At 39.0% G+C, this 13,815-nt stretch overlaps 1 protein-coding gene across 1 annotated transcript in view; it reads left to right on the top strand.

The window, feature by feature from the left end:
* Positions 1-6,093, top strand: part of arhgef12b (Rho guanine nucleotide exchange factor (GEF) 12b) — a 65,817-nt gene extending 59,724 nt beyond the window's left edge. The window contains exons 31-38 of the mRNA XM_041801134.1: positions 282-369; positions 452-532; positions 604-698; positions 1,318-1,641; positions 1,780-2,013; positions 4,011-4,210; positions 4,442-4,514; positions 4,601-6,093. Of these exons, the coding sequence (XP_041657068.1) occupies positions 282-369; positions 452-532; positions 604-698; positions 1,318-1,641; positions 1,780-2,013; positions 4,011-4,210; positions 4,442-4,514; positions 4,601-4,623 (1,118 nt within the window). The 3' untranslated portion in view covers positions 4,624-6,093. The remainder of the gene's footprint in view (positions 1-281; positions 370-451; positions 533-603; positions 699-1,317; positions 1,642-1,779; positions 2,014-4,010; positions 4,211-4,441; positions 4,515-4,600) is intronic.
* The last annotated feature ends 7,722 nt before the right edge of the window (positions 6,094-13,815 follow it).

Here is a 13,815-nt window from a genome sequence, read left to right as displayed (position 1 = left end):
TTCCATCTTGCAAAGCGTCAAGCTGAAATGCTTGTTATCAGTCAGTCTGGACCGATCAGTGTCATTTGAGGAGAAAGAGGTGGACACCTAATGCATGTGACTTCAAAATAAGAGCCTTGCATCGTTATTGTGGGCATGTTGCCATGTAGATGTCAACATTTAGTCCAGAACACTCAAGAATCTTTCCTTATGTTGTTTGCATTATATCACTGGGCCTAAATAGTTGTATGTACAAACGAATAAATATGTACTGTCGTTTTTCACATCTTTGTCTTCTCCAGACAACCGGTCTTTTTTCGTGCTGTCCATGTCTGAAAATGGGGCTCAGATCTACGAGCTGATGGCTCAGACGGTGTCAGATCAGAGAACGTAAGTGTTTAGCCAAAATAATGACCACACTATCTGTTTTCATCAGCATCTTTACCATCCTCTGTTACCTCTGTCCATCCAGGTGGCAGTGCCTGATCACACAGTGTGCTGATGCCATGAAGGCTAAACCTGACAACAGAGACAAACCTGCAGCCCAAACCCAGTGAGTCCACCACTAAGGGATTTATTCATTCCATTTTAACATCATTTCTAATGTCTGTGTGTTTATTTTAGAGCTGAGCAGGATGCTATTGAGATCATGAAACAAGGTTTGCCCAAAGTGACCAAAGATCCTGCCGGTTCACCAGATGGAAACATTAACTCTTCAGGTACTGGAGCAGTAGCTGAGCCAGTTTATAAAAGAAATCAGACTGTAAAGTAAATAATTTGCTGGACAGTGTGATGGTAATCTTTGCCAGCCATTGTTTAAGTAATTTATCAATTCAAAATACCTGTCTCCTACTGGTTACAGATTTTATTTTTGAAAGGAATGTCTCATTGTCTTTGTTTTACATCTTCATAAACTGATTAGCTTTTGGCTTTTGATGTGTGCCATTCAGAAAAGCTTTATTTTAGTATTTTGAGACAAAATCTAAGTCTGGTTCAGCTTTTTTTCCAGTTAGAAAAAGAAATAAATAGAGCAATGATATTATGAGCTTTTTAGCATAATTTTAAGTATCAATAAAACCTATCTTTCACTAGTCTCATTTCTGTACCTGTCTAAGTAAGCTAGCCAACGCAGCTTTATATATTCTAAATGGTGCCTTTCTCACAAAAAGTCAATATAAAAGTGCATCATTAAGGGGTAGTAAAACTGAAATATCTAACAAATTACATCTAGTTATTGCAAATATAATTATCAAAGCTAAACTAATATAATAACAATAGAAATACAGCATAACTTGAGTATATTTCATTAAAATGTGTTATTCTTATGTTTATCATCAGATCTTGCGTCTCCATGCATCCCAGATAAAGATGGCGCCTCTACTCCAGACATTCAGCCATCAAGTACAAACCCGTTTGATGGTATGAAATCAGAGGATGAGGAAGAGGAGCCAGCTTCATCAGACAGACGGGAGGAGGATGTAGAGGAAGAGGAGGCTGATGAAGAGATAGATGAAGCAGAGCTGGAGGCTTTCCTGGATGGGCAGCTCGCTGAGGGACTGCCTTTCCTCGAGGAGGCGTCACCTCAGGGTGTCGCTACTGAAAATCAAGAGCACAACGCACTCGATTTACCCTCGTCTAAAGGCGAAGAGGCCCTCAGGACGTGTAAGTTACACATTAAGAGCCAATTTTTCTTAATAACACACCATAATTAACATATTTATTAATTCTATCCAGGTGTTTATGATAGAAGTATTCATGGCAGAGTGAAAAAAATGGCTTCAATGTTTTTCTGTGTCACAGTGGCGATGTTGAAGCAGGCTCTTTTCAATCACATGATCAGTCGAGAGGCTGAGGAGGAGACAGAGGAAAAGAGAGAGAGTGCGACCCCTGGGCGTCAGCAGAGTGTCTCTTTGCCTGGGAGTCCTGAGGGGCCGTCTGCTGTGAGTGAAGAGGGTCAAACGTCTGCAGGTTCCCAAAGCGACAACAGCCAGACTTCAACCATCACGGGAATGTCTGAGAATGCTGAACGCAACGGTGAGGACATCTACGAGAGTTTTCTGTCAGTCTTTTTATTTTATACTCATGACATAAAGGAACAGTGGGATCTTTTTGATGAGAAGTCTGTCATAAGACAAACATAAAGCTACCTACAACTGCTAGTTAGCAATTAGCTTGGCAAAAAGACTACAAAAGAAGGGATTATGGCTTGCTGGAACTTGATATAGCATGAAAGTTAAATGTTTTAGAGCTTCTGGTAGCTACACTATATGGACAAAAGTATTCAGATGCCTGACCATTACACCAACAGGGGCTGTAATGACACTGTACTCGTATTCAAATACAGGTACTTTTATATGGAGTTGATGCCCTTTTTTCAGCTAAAACATCCTCCACACAATCTCTGCTCCTCTTCATCCAAAAGGTGCTTGATTGGGTTGAGGTCAGGGCTCTGTGCAAGCCCGTCAAGTTCTTAAAACTAAACTCATTAAGCTATGTCTTTATAGTCCTTGCCTTGTTCACCAGGGCACAGTCATGTAGGAATAGAAAATGACCTTCCTAAAACTTTTTCCACAGAGTCGGAAGCATAGCATTGTCCAAAATGTCTTGGTACGCTGAAGCATTAAAACTGGCCTTCACTGGAGATAAGGGGCCTAGCCCAAGCCCTGAAAAAAGTCCCATACATCATCTACCAAATTTCATGTTTCCACAGCTTCCCAGTCCAGTGTCAGTGTGCTTTACTCCACTCCATCTGACACTTGGCACTGGACTTGGTGATGTGAGGCTTGCATGCAGTGGCTCGGCCATAGAAGCCCATTCCATGAAGCTCCCGTCTCGTAGTTTTTGTGCTTACAATAATGTCAGTGAAAGCTGGGAACTCTTCAGTTATGGAATCAGCAGAGCATTGGTATCTTTTACGCATCATGTGCATTAAGGCAGGCTAAGACTGCATGTTTTTTTTTTTTTTGCTGTTCACAACAGCACCATGTCAGACAATGCAACCAAAGTCTTGTCCCATCTTGGCCCACAGTCTGTCTGCTGATGTTGCTAGTGTGCGAGTTGATGGGGGGGGATCATATCAGACCAGATTGTACAATTGTAGACTCTTTCCGATGTATCAAGAGGAGGACAATATGGACTGGTTCCCCTTCAAATAAAACTTAAGCTATAAATGTGTTCAAATGTCAGGGAAATCACTAAATGTATATAAATCCCTGGAAGGAGAAAAAGGAAGGAGAAAAAGTTGGGATCGTATAATGTCACTGATAAAAGGTGATACAAAGATGGAGAGAAAATGCTCTCCTGTTGGTAGGCGCCCAGATAAACATCATTGATGCCAGGTCAGGGTGTCAAACTAGACAACAATGCAAGAAAAATTTCACATCCAGTCTTGTTGAATTGTTGTCTTGGGGTGTCTTGGACGTACCATTAATTATCTCACACTCCAAGAGCGTTTGGTGTTCCTAACACTCATAATTGGGTTCAACGTTTGAGGATAAGGCCAAAATCTGGCTGAATTTCTGTTGTTTGAGCCAATCTTTAGCAGTCATTACTGCTATGTGATTTGACGTGGTCTTCCACTTTATGGCTGGGTTGCTGTTGTTCCTAGACTCTTCCACTTTCTAATACTATCAATTACAGTTGACTGTGGAATATCCAGCAGGGATGAAATATCACGAACCATCTTATTGCAAAGGTAGAGACTTCGTGGCTAGGTGCTTGATTTTATACACTTGTGGCTATGGGTCGATTGAAACACCTGATTTTATTAATCAACAGGTGTGACCAAATACTTTTGTCCATATAGTGTATATTGTGAAAGTATTTGAAAAAGCAATTTTAGTTGTTTCCCCTTGTTTTAAGTATTTGTTCTAAGCTTGACTAACCATCTGCTAACTGTACTTGTGTATTGGACAGACTCGAGGGTGGTATTTTATTTTATTAATTTCCTAAACCATTCCTTTAATAGTTTTTTTTAAATATAAGCATATATTATTGTTGTAACCCTTCACCTGCTCCTCCTCTCCCTATAGGTGGTTTCATGGTTTTGGATTTTGGAGGCTCAGAGGAGAGCAGCACTGATGACGACGGAGGAGTAGGAATTGACGTGGGGATAGACATGAGTAAACTGCTCTCCTCGTCCTCGCAGACAGGAGGCGTCGGCGGCCCTAACCTCAGCAGGCAGCTTATGACTCACCTGCGCCTCCTGCAGGCCGACCTGCAGTATCTGAAGGTAATGCACCTGTTACAAGTAAAAAGCGGAAAATCCTAGCTGAACGTGGTTCATCTTGTGGAGAAAAAACTTCATTATATTATAAAGTGCCCGATAAACAATGAGTCATGTGACGTACATCTGCAACTAAAACTTTATTTACTGGACTTTTAATGAATATTTTGACAATATTAATTGTTATCCATCTCTTTGCTTAGTCTTCACTGAATTTTGTTTTAAATTTGCTCACAGGAAGTGGAGATGAAATACAACCAGCTGCAACAAACTCACAATAACTCAGCTACAGAGTCAGAGGACAACAACGGTGCGTCTCCTTCTTCTCAGTGAAACACGACTCATTTTAAGTCTACATTTCTGTCTCTATATTAACTGCTTCTCTGTGTTTTCTAGGTTTATCAGATGGGATTCAGTGATCAAAGACTTTGTGATATATCTTGGTCTTATGAGCCAAGTTTAATGCCACTTCACAAGCTTCTTCTGGACTCTTCAACACTGATGTTACTATAACGACAGAGGAGAAATGTCTGATCACCTTAGACGTTTATCAGCAGAAGACTCCATCACCAATTCCACCACTGTTGCTCCTTCAAAAGAGAGACACTCTGGAAGTATCAGAGAACAATTCAGTTGTTTTATTGTTGTAATAATATTAACTATCAATGCATAAGTTATCGTTAACACTGGAGATATGTATTGGAAAAGAAGTGACTGTGTGAAATCACACGGAGATGCATCAAGAAAAAAAGACATGAAGACCATGGACAGAAGGACTCTGAGGATCCAGAAGAAGGATTTTCTTGTTCAGGACTCACTGCTGTAAGCTTGAGATTTCATTTTGCGATACTTTATAACACTTTTGTACACGTCTAACCCCATATAGTCAAATATTTCTAAAGATAGACCCCCTACTTTGTCACTGCACTGAGAAACAAACTTGGCAAATGAGGCAAACCAAATCCTGAATCCTGCTCTAAAGACACATGAATAGACAGTGACTTGATTTTGATCTCCTTGCTCATTTTCCCTTAACTGCAAATACAAGTGCATTTTAAAAAAAATAGAATATCATAAAAATTGTCCTTTTGTGCTTTGATTTAATTCAAAAAGTTCAATTGCCATATATTCTAGATTCATCTCTTACAAAGGGAAATATTTCAAGACTTCTCTGTTTAATCTAGATTATTACGGCTTTAAGCTCATGAAAAACAGTGTCATAAAATATTTGAATATTGTGGAAACGCCCAATTTGCAAAGGTTTCCTGAGTCTACCTTCTCTCACTGGTTTAGTACACACAACCACAATCATGAAGAAGACTGCTGATTTTACAAATGTCCAGAAGACAATGGCTGACTTTGTTCATAAGGAGGGTAAGCCACAGAAGGTCACTGCTGAAAGGACAGGCTGTTCTCAGAGGCTCTATCATTAATGGAAAGTTGACTGGACAGGAAAAGTGTGGTAAGAAAAGGAGTACAAGAAAAAGGAATGAGCTCAGCCTTCATAGGATTGTCAAATGAAGCAGATTCAGGAACTTAGGCGAGCTTCGCAAGGAGTGGAATGAGGCTGGAGTCAGTGGATCAGGAGCCACTGCACAGACAGGTCTGGGAAATGGGCTACAAGTGTCGTGTTCCTAGTGCAGAGCCACTTCTGAACCAAAGATTCTCACCTGGGCTAAGGTGGTCAAATGTCCTGTTTTCAGATGAAAATAAATTTTGAATCTCATTTGGAAATGAAAGTCCCAGAGTCTGCATGAAGATCTATGAGGCACAGAATCCAAGGTGCTTGAAGTCAGTGTTTTCAGTCTCCAAAGTCAGTGATGGTTTGGGGTTTCATGTCCTCTGCTGCTGATGGTCCACTGTGCTTTATCAAGTCCAGAGTCAATGCAGTCAGCCATCTACCAGGATATTTTAGAGCACTTCATGCTTCCATCTGCTGAGAAGCTTTGTGGAGATATTGATTTCCTTTTCCAGCAGGACTTGGCACCTGCCTACAGTGAAGCCACAACTACCAGAAACTGGTTTTAACCAGGGTATTACTGTGTTTGATTGGTCAGCCGACCAATAAACCCTAAAGTGCAATGGTTCTCAACTGGTCTAGAGTCCTGTCCCACCACCACCACCTTCTTGACAACCAGTTAAGACCCAGATTTCTGAAATTATACAATTATTACAAAGTCTTTTTGATGAATAATATTGCAGTTTGGATCCTAAAACATGAATGAACAAATAGAAAAGGCAAAACACACATATTTGAAAGTGTATCATTACAGAAGGACATGCATGCATATTTTTATTTTACTTAAGTGTCCTAAGACAGCATGGAAATTTGATAAATCCTTATGGAATTTCCTCAATATCTTTATGAAACCAATTATATCATGCGAGAAAGGATATAAATAAGATGAAACATGAAAAAGGCCTAGATTTCCTCTTTATAACTGGACAACCTATTAAAATGTATGGATGTACTGCATGTCCATCCATACATTTTCTATACCACTTATCCCCTTCGGGGTCGCGGGGGTGGGGGGCTGGATTCTATCCCAGCTGTCATTGGGCAAGAGGCGGGGTACACCCTGGACTGGTTGGCAGTCAATCGCAGGGCTGAGAGACATACAACCAAACATGCTTACGTTCATACCTACGGCCAATTTTAGAGTCACCAATTAACCGAAGAAGCATGTTTTTGATGATGGGAGGAAGCTGGGGTACCCCGAGAGAACCCAAGGGGGAGAACATTCAAACTCCGCAGAGAAAGGCCTTGACCGGGAAGTGAACCAGGGAACCTTCCTACTGTGAGGCAACAGGGCTAACCGCTGTGCCGCCATGAAGCCCACTGTGTTTCCACACACTTTTAAAGAGTTTTAGCAACAGCTGAAAACTGCTATCAGAGCAGCCTGGGCTCCATAACACCCCAGCAGTGCCACAGACTGACTGCCTTATTAAACATCTCATTAATGCAGTGATTTGTGTAAACAGAACCCCAGCAAATTACTGAGTTCATAAATGACAATATTTTTTCCAGAAACCCAGAATTTCGGTATTATAAATCCTTTTTTGGATTGATTTTTTGAGATAGTGGATTTTTGATTTTCATGAGCTGTAAGCCATATTTATCTACACTTAAACAAAAGAGTTCAAATACATCACTTTGTATGAGATGAATTTTGAATATATGGAAGTTTAACTTCTTAAATTAAATCACAGCAAAAGACAAGCTTTTTCATGTTATTCTAATGTTTTGAGATGCACCTGTTTGTTTGTTTTTTTTGGCACATAACAGACTCTATAGATAACTGTGGGCACATGAAGAATATTATTTCTTGTCCAAGTTTATGACTGAAAATAATTTCCTACAGCACTTGAATGTAGCATAATATTTCAACAAATCTAGAACTGGCTCAGCACTGCTTTCACTTCTCTAAACTTCTGCCAAAATAATACCTTTTCTACGAGTAACCAAACAGCCCTCAGTACCATCTTTCTGTCTTAAACCTCTGTAATGTCCAAACTGAGCTTGACACCATGCAGTGAGAATACAGATTTAATATTATTGGTAAAAGAGTGTTTTAATCCTGTATGTTTTACCAGATAAGAGATATGCAGCTGTATAAACACTGCTGGTGTTTTACTGATGCTGCACAGTGCATTATACGAGACATGCTCTTCAGAGTGTTTTCACATGTAAACTTATTGGTTCAACAATTATAAAATGTGCTTTTTTCTACTTACTTCCACTGACTTCCATGAAACAACCAATGATGCTATTAACTAACCTGAGTGCCATTTTCTCACCACTTTGTACAATAATCACTAAGATCTTTTGTCTTTATTTGGATGACTTATAAGATTTTCTTCAGGATTATTTCTATTTTTACCACTGGCATCTCCATCTTCTCCATGTATAGCCTGTTATTTAAGGCACAAGCTACAAAGCTTGCACAGAAGGCATAAAAAAAAACAAAGAAACCTTGAGGAAAATGCTCACAATATTTTTATGGACTGATATAAATGTAAAGGAATATAATGTACAAAATATGACATGTATCAAAGGTTTGTGTTTGTTTTTCACACAATGAAATCATGTAATATTTAACACAAACTAATTAAAACAGGGTTAAGTATCCATACAGAAGAAATCTGTTGTATGTAATGTTGCATATAAAGTTTTGTAAGTTATCACAGCAGTGCTATAAGCAACACCCATGTATAATCCCCCCATATAAGGTGAAGGTTTAGCAACTGGTTGGGTCTCCCAAGGCTAGACAGTCTGAAAGCCTTTTACAGACTGCGTTTTTAGCTGTCTTTTAAGTTGCTGGCATGCTACACTCTGCTATTTGAACCTCATAAGACATCACAGTCTGATGTGTGTAGACCAGGGGTGTCAAACTCAAGGCCCGGGGGCCAAATCCGGCCCGTGGTGAAGTTATACCCAGCCCACCAGATCGTATGATATTTTTATTAGAACTGGCCTACCAGTATGAAGTCTGCAGATTTCCTCCAGTATAAAAATGTAAACTTAACCTTGATGATTTATAATATCCTTGTTGAGTCGTAAAAATTAGAACAAGTAAACTAAAAATAATTTGATAAAACATCAGGAATGTGGGAGAAACTTGTGTTTTCTCTATACTTTCAATTTTGCATCTCACATGACGGATGATTTTGACTTTTATATCATGTTTTAACCTTTTTCAACTCCTAACTTTACCTTTTATCAATGTTTTTTAGCTTTAAAACTCATAATTTTTAAAGTAATTTTATATTTTGACTTTTAAAAGTCATGAATTTGAAATTTAATCTCATATTTTCACATTTTAAACTCACGATTTCGATGTTTATCTCACATTTTGATTGTTTAATATCATGTTTATGAATTTAATCTGTTTTGCTGACCATTTCAATGCCTAACTTTGACTTTTATCTCATTTTTTTACCCTTAAAACTCATGATTTTGAATTTTATTTCATATTTTTTACTTTTAAAACTCATGAATTTGAAATTTTATCTCATATTTTGACCTTTAGAACTCATGATTTTGACATCCATCTCATATTTTGACTTTAAAAATCATGGTTTCAGTATTCTATCTCATATTTTGCCTTTTAAAAACATTCTTTTGACTTTAGATGTCATGTTTTTACATTTAAAACTTAGAAGTTTGACTTTTTATCTCAGATTTTGAGTTTTTAACTCATGTTGACCTTACAATCTCAAACTCGTTTAGGTTGACACTCATTGATTAAATATTTGTTAGGCCCTCAGGTTAGACCCAAATTCAGAATCTGGCCCCTGCAGTGATTGAGTTTGACACCCTTGGTGTAGACCAACGGTTCTCCAGTGGGTGGCAAGGAAGCCAGGTCTTGGTGTGCCTTGGGAATATGTACAACCATACGTAATTATTACAACTATACAGAGAAGCAGCAATAAACCCAGAGCGATGCAAGCATTGGTGCTGATTAAGTCAGAAGCAGGATAAAGGAAGAGCTGGGGTGGAGGAGGGTTTTAAAAAGTGGCTTGCAGAGGGAGCAGCAAAGCCTAGCAAGGCAATAGCCGTTTAAATATGGCAATAGTGTGCTTAGAATGAATCAGCTTGCCGTCAGCTGATGAGGTCTAGTGTGAGATCAGCTGATCTCAGTTATATGGCAGCACTTGACTCCGTGGCCTGAACTAACACTCTGCCCTCAATTTACTGTAACATGTAAGAGGTTATTTTGCATAGTTGTGGTTTTGGTGTACCTTGAAATTTTAGCTTGATCTTAGGTGTGCCTTGGGCAGAAAAGACTGAAAACCACTGGTGTAGACTGTACAAAGAAAACTCTCACTAAACACAGCTGAATCCCAGGCTACGATATACACTGATATTCAAGAAATAAACATCATCAGTGTGCACCACATCAGAGAGCATACTCAATCTACGCCACCGGCGCTGTGGTAAGAAATGAAGCAAAGCAGCAACAAAGCCTTTGTGACTGTAGCGTTCGTATGCTAAGAAAAACATCCAAGATCAAGATTTTCCTCCTTGTTGTAATCCTACAAACTTATAGGTTTGGCATTGCCTCCGTTCTAATGCTAACATGTTTGTTTGGTGGCACCAGTGTTGCATTTATCATTATGTCATCTCTTACTACATTCCTATTAGTTTGTTAGTCGACGTAGGTCATAGCAGCTGTCACATTGTGAGATGGTCATCTTAAATTTAGAGTTTATCCCAGGCTGACTTTTGTCGCAAGACCATTACAATGGCCATCTGTCGGCCTGTCTCACAGTGTGACGTAGGACCACCGTTAGGAGCCTTGACAAAAGACATCGCTATGATTATTCATCTTTTGTCTGGGACAACCCAAAATCGCACACTTATACCAGGCTTAAGAGAGGGTCCAGATTAAGGGCAGCCATATTACACAAAATGAAGTCCAGTTTAAGGCCAGAGGCCTCCCCCAGTGATCACTGGGGTGTATCCTGAGTGGAGGCTCGTCACAAGCAATTATTTGTCTGAATAATCTTCTAGTATGTGGTGTCAACATGTTTATTTTACTGCTCCAAATTCTGCGTAGCCTCCTAAGCCTTAAGTATAAATTATTAAACACATTTGATATTTACAATCACTCTGAATGGCTAAAATTTTGAGGAATTTGGGGATTTACGCAACAAAACAGAACTCACCCAGCTCATTAGGAAAGCTGGGTGCACCTGTGATGACTGCTTCCAGTCATGGCTGTTGCCAATCACTGTTTTTGCCACTTCTAAACCATTACTTGCCAATTCCTGCCTATTGTTGCCTCTGATGACACATCACTGCCACTATCAACCTCTTTTTACCACTCATTTACACCACATTTTGGCCATTTTTGACGATTTTGACCACATTTCACTGTTTGTTATGCCCATTTTTGCAAGCTTAACTAATTTCTGCTAATTTCTACCTATTTTTTCAGCCTCAGTTAACCCATTTTTGCCAGTTGAAACCACTTTTTCTGACTTTTAAATCCCATTTCATCAAATTTTCCACCCATTTTTGCAAATTTCATACTAATTTCTGCTACTTTTAAATCCCCTTTTACCACTTCTTATGCCAGTTTTTGCCACTTTAACCTATTTTAGCCATTTTTAATGCACTTTAACCCACTTTACAATGGCACAAATGAATAAAAAAAGATATTTTTCCTTGATAAGAGTGGTTATTATTCAGGCCACAGCTTTACTTTACAATGGATCATGATTTTGCTGAACTCCTGTGGTCCCCGGTCCCAGTCCGGCTGGGCCCCAGAAAGCTCTCCCCTTTATCTCCCCTTATGGGCAGCCTTATCTTCACATGATTATTTTTGAATGTGCATGGCTGTGTTCAACCACCTTCAGGTACAGTTGGGGTCCCCGGTCCATGGCACCTCTATTTTGGGGGTCATGGGCTGAAGAGGTTTAGAACCACTGCTTTAGTGAACCTTGAGGGATCCTGAGATGATCAACAAGATGGCAAAGAACAAAATCACACACAGATTAAAGATGGGGATTAAATAAATTAATACTTAAAATGTGAAACACTCGCAGTTCTTTCTATCTTTTAACACAAAACAGACTTTATTTGACACAAAAACATTTTACTGTTTAAAAAAACTTCAGCTAGTTACCGGTGATTCTGCTGCAGTTGAAAAAGTAGACTCTAAGTGAACACAAATCTAAATGGTTTGAGGTAAAGGAAAGAAATGGCTGCCATGACTGTTTCCTCTTGTGGCATGATTACATTATGGCAGTGGCTTTAATCTGAATAAAACTTTTACAACAAATTTAGCCTCGGTTGGACTGACTAGAGCTGGGAAATGTTGGTATATAATACAAAAGCAGAAAATTTTACAAAGCACTTTGGTCAGCCAAAGTAAAAAAGAGAAAAGCAGTTAAAGGAAAATAAATTGAAGGCAAGGGTTTTTATTCTTCTCTTATGCTGGGGTTTCCAATCTATAGCTGTGTTCCTCTTTAATTGTTCTGTCGAAATTCCTATAAACAAAATGAGCAATGGTCTACGCTTGAACTTTACTATGTTGTAGTTCTTGGTGTCAACACTAGAAAGTGGCTGTGTTAGTTTTGTAAACAAATATTTTGACAAGCTTTTATTGGCATTTAATCATTAAGCATATAAATAAATTTTCCCGTCAGAATGTTTGTTTGCAGAATTAGCACAGTAACACTGCCTGGTGTGGAAACTAAAACATACACTTATCCAATTAAATTCATACCTTCTTCAGAAACTATGATTTTTTCTGTTTTCTTATTGACAGAAGAGTATAGTTTTGTGTTACCTTCCCGGACGAGCCCCCAAGGCAACACAAAACTACTCATTGTCACTAAGAAATCACACATAAAATATACATTCAAGCGAATCTGGGTCCTTGGCTGACGAAAAAGGACACACTGTGAATGCAGACCAAAAGAGGGGCTGGGGAGGGGGTCAACTGTTCGTGAGCATGGTACAAGTACAGATTGCCTGGTGTGAGAGTGCCCATCCCAAAATCTGTCATTACCAGCCACTAGCAGCCATAGTCAAGCTGTGAAATAGACTGTTTCTTCAAGTATAATTGCTAAACATGTCTTTACCTTTATGGATTGGTTTTACTATCTTTAATATTCTAAAGTGCCCCAGTCGTTTGGCCTTTGTTAAAAATGTTTGGACACCCCTGTCTTAATGAATTTTTACTTTGTCAGGAACAACCCCAAAGTGCAACTCTTAAATTGGAAAGTTAATTTAAAATGATTCTAGGGTACTCATCTGCCGAACTTCTTTATCACACATGCTAAAATTTGAATCAGTGTTTCCAGTTGTGAATTTTAAGCCTTTTACATGTCCAGATGCAGCCATTGGAGAGCAGAGCCTCAGCCCCCCTAAAAACTCTCAATGCAAACTAGTGAATTGAATTCCTTCTTAAAGATAGGCCAACAAGGGGCGCCAGTAGCCTCATGGTTATTTTTGCACAGTGCAAGTTCAGGGTTCAGATCTGACCTGTGGCTCTATTCCCACTCTCTCTCTCCCCAGTTTCAGACTTTCTACTGTCACACTGAAATAAAAGCATGAACCCACCCTTCTCCACCGGGCCAAGACAGGCCAACATGTTAACATCAAAGCCGCTAAGAGTAAATCTATGTTCCCAGAATACTATGTTCCCATGTATGTTTGCTAGATGCTACCAAACCACGGATTTGCAATACAAACTTACAAATAGCTTATTTTTGTTGCAGAGTCTGGGATCTCTGAATCTGCATATCTCCTGAGTTAGTATAGAAAAACTTTATAGATTTAAAGACTTAAGATTAGAAAATAAAATACAATTTCTTTGGTTGTTGCAGAACTTTTTTTTTTTTTTTTTTTTGCCAAAACCAAACCTTAGGAACACTAAACATTTGGATGTATCAATAAGACTCCATGCCACCAAAATACAATGTCCTGTTTCTGTTCTACCACAGAGTAAACCAAAGTAAGGGAGATTTGACAGAACAGGTATTTAATTTGATTTGGGTCGTGATAATAATCTTTAAAGTGAAATGTATAAAATGAAAGAGGCAGCACATCAGCTTAATCTTCATGAGTAAAAGTTCAGCAATCTTTGGTCTGATTTCCT

Source organism: Cheilinus undulatus, linkage group 12, assembly GCF_018320785.1.
Source record: "Cheilinus undulatus linkage group 12, ASM1832078v1, whole genome shotgun sequence".
NCBI classification, from domain to species: Eukaryota; Metazoa; Chordata; class Actinopteri; order Labriformes; family Labridae; genus Cheilinus; species Cheilinus undulatus.
This window is presented reverse-complemented; position numbering and strand designations above follow the sequence as displayed.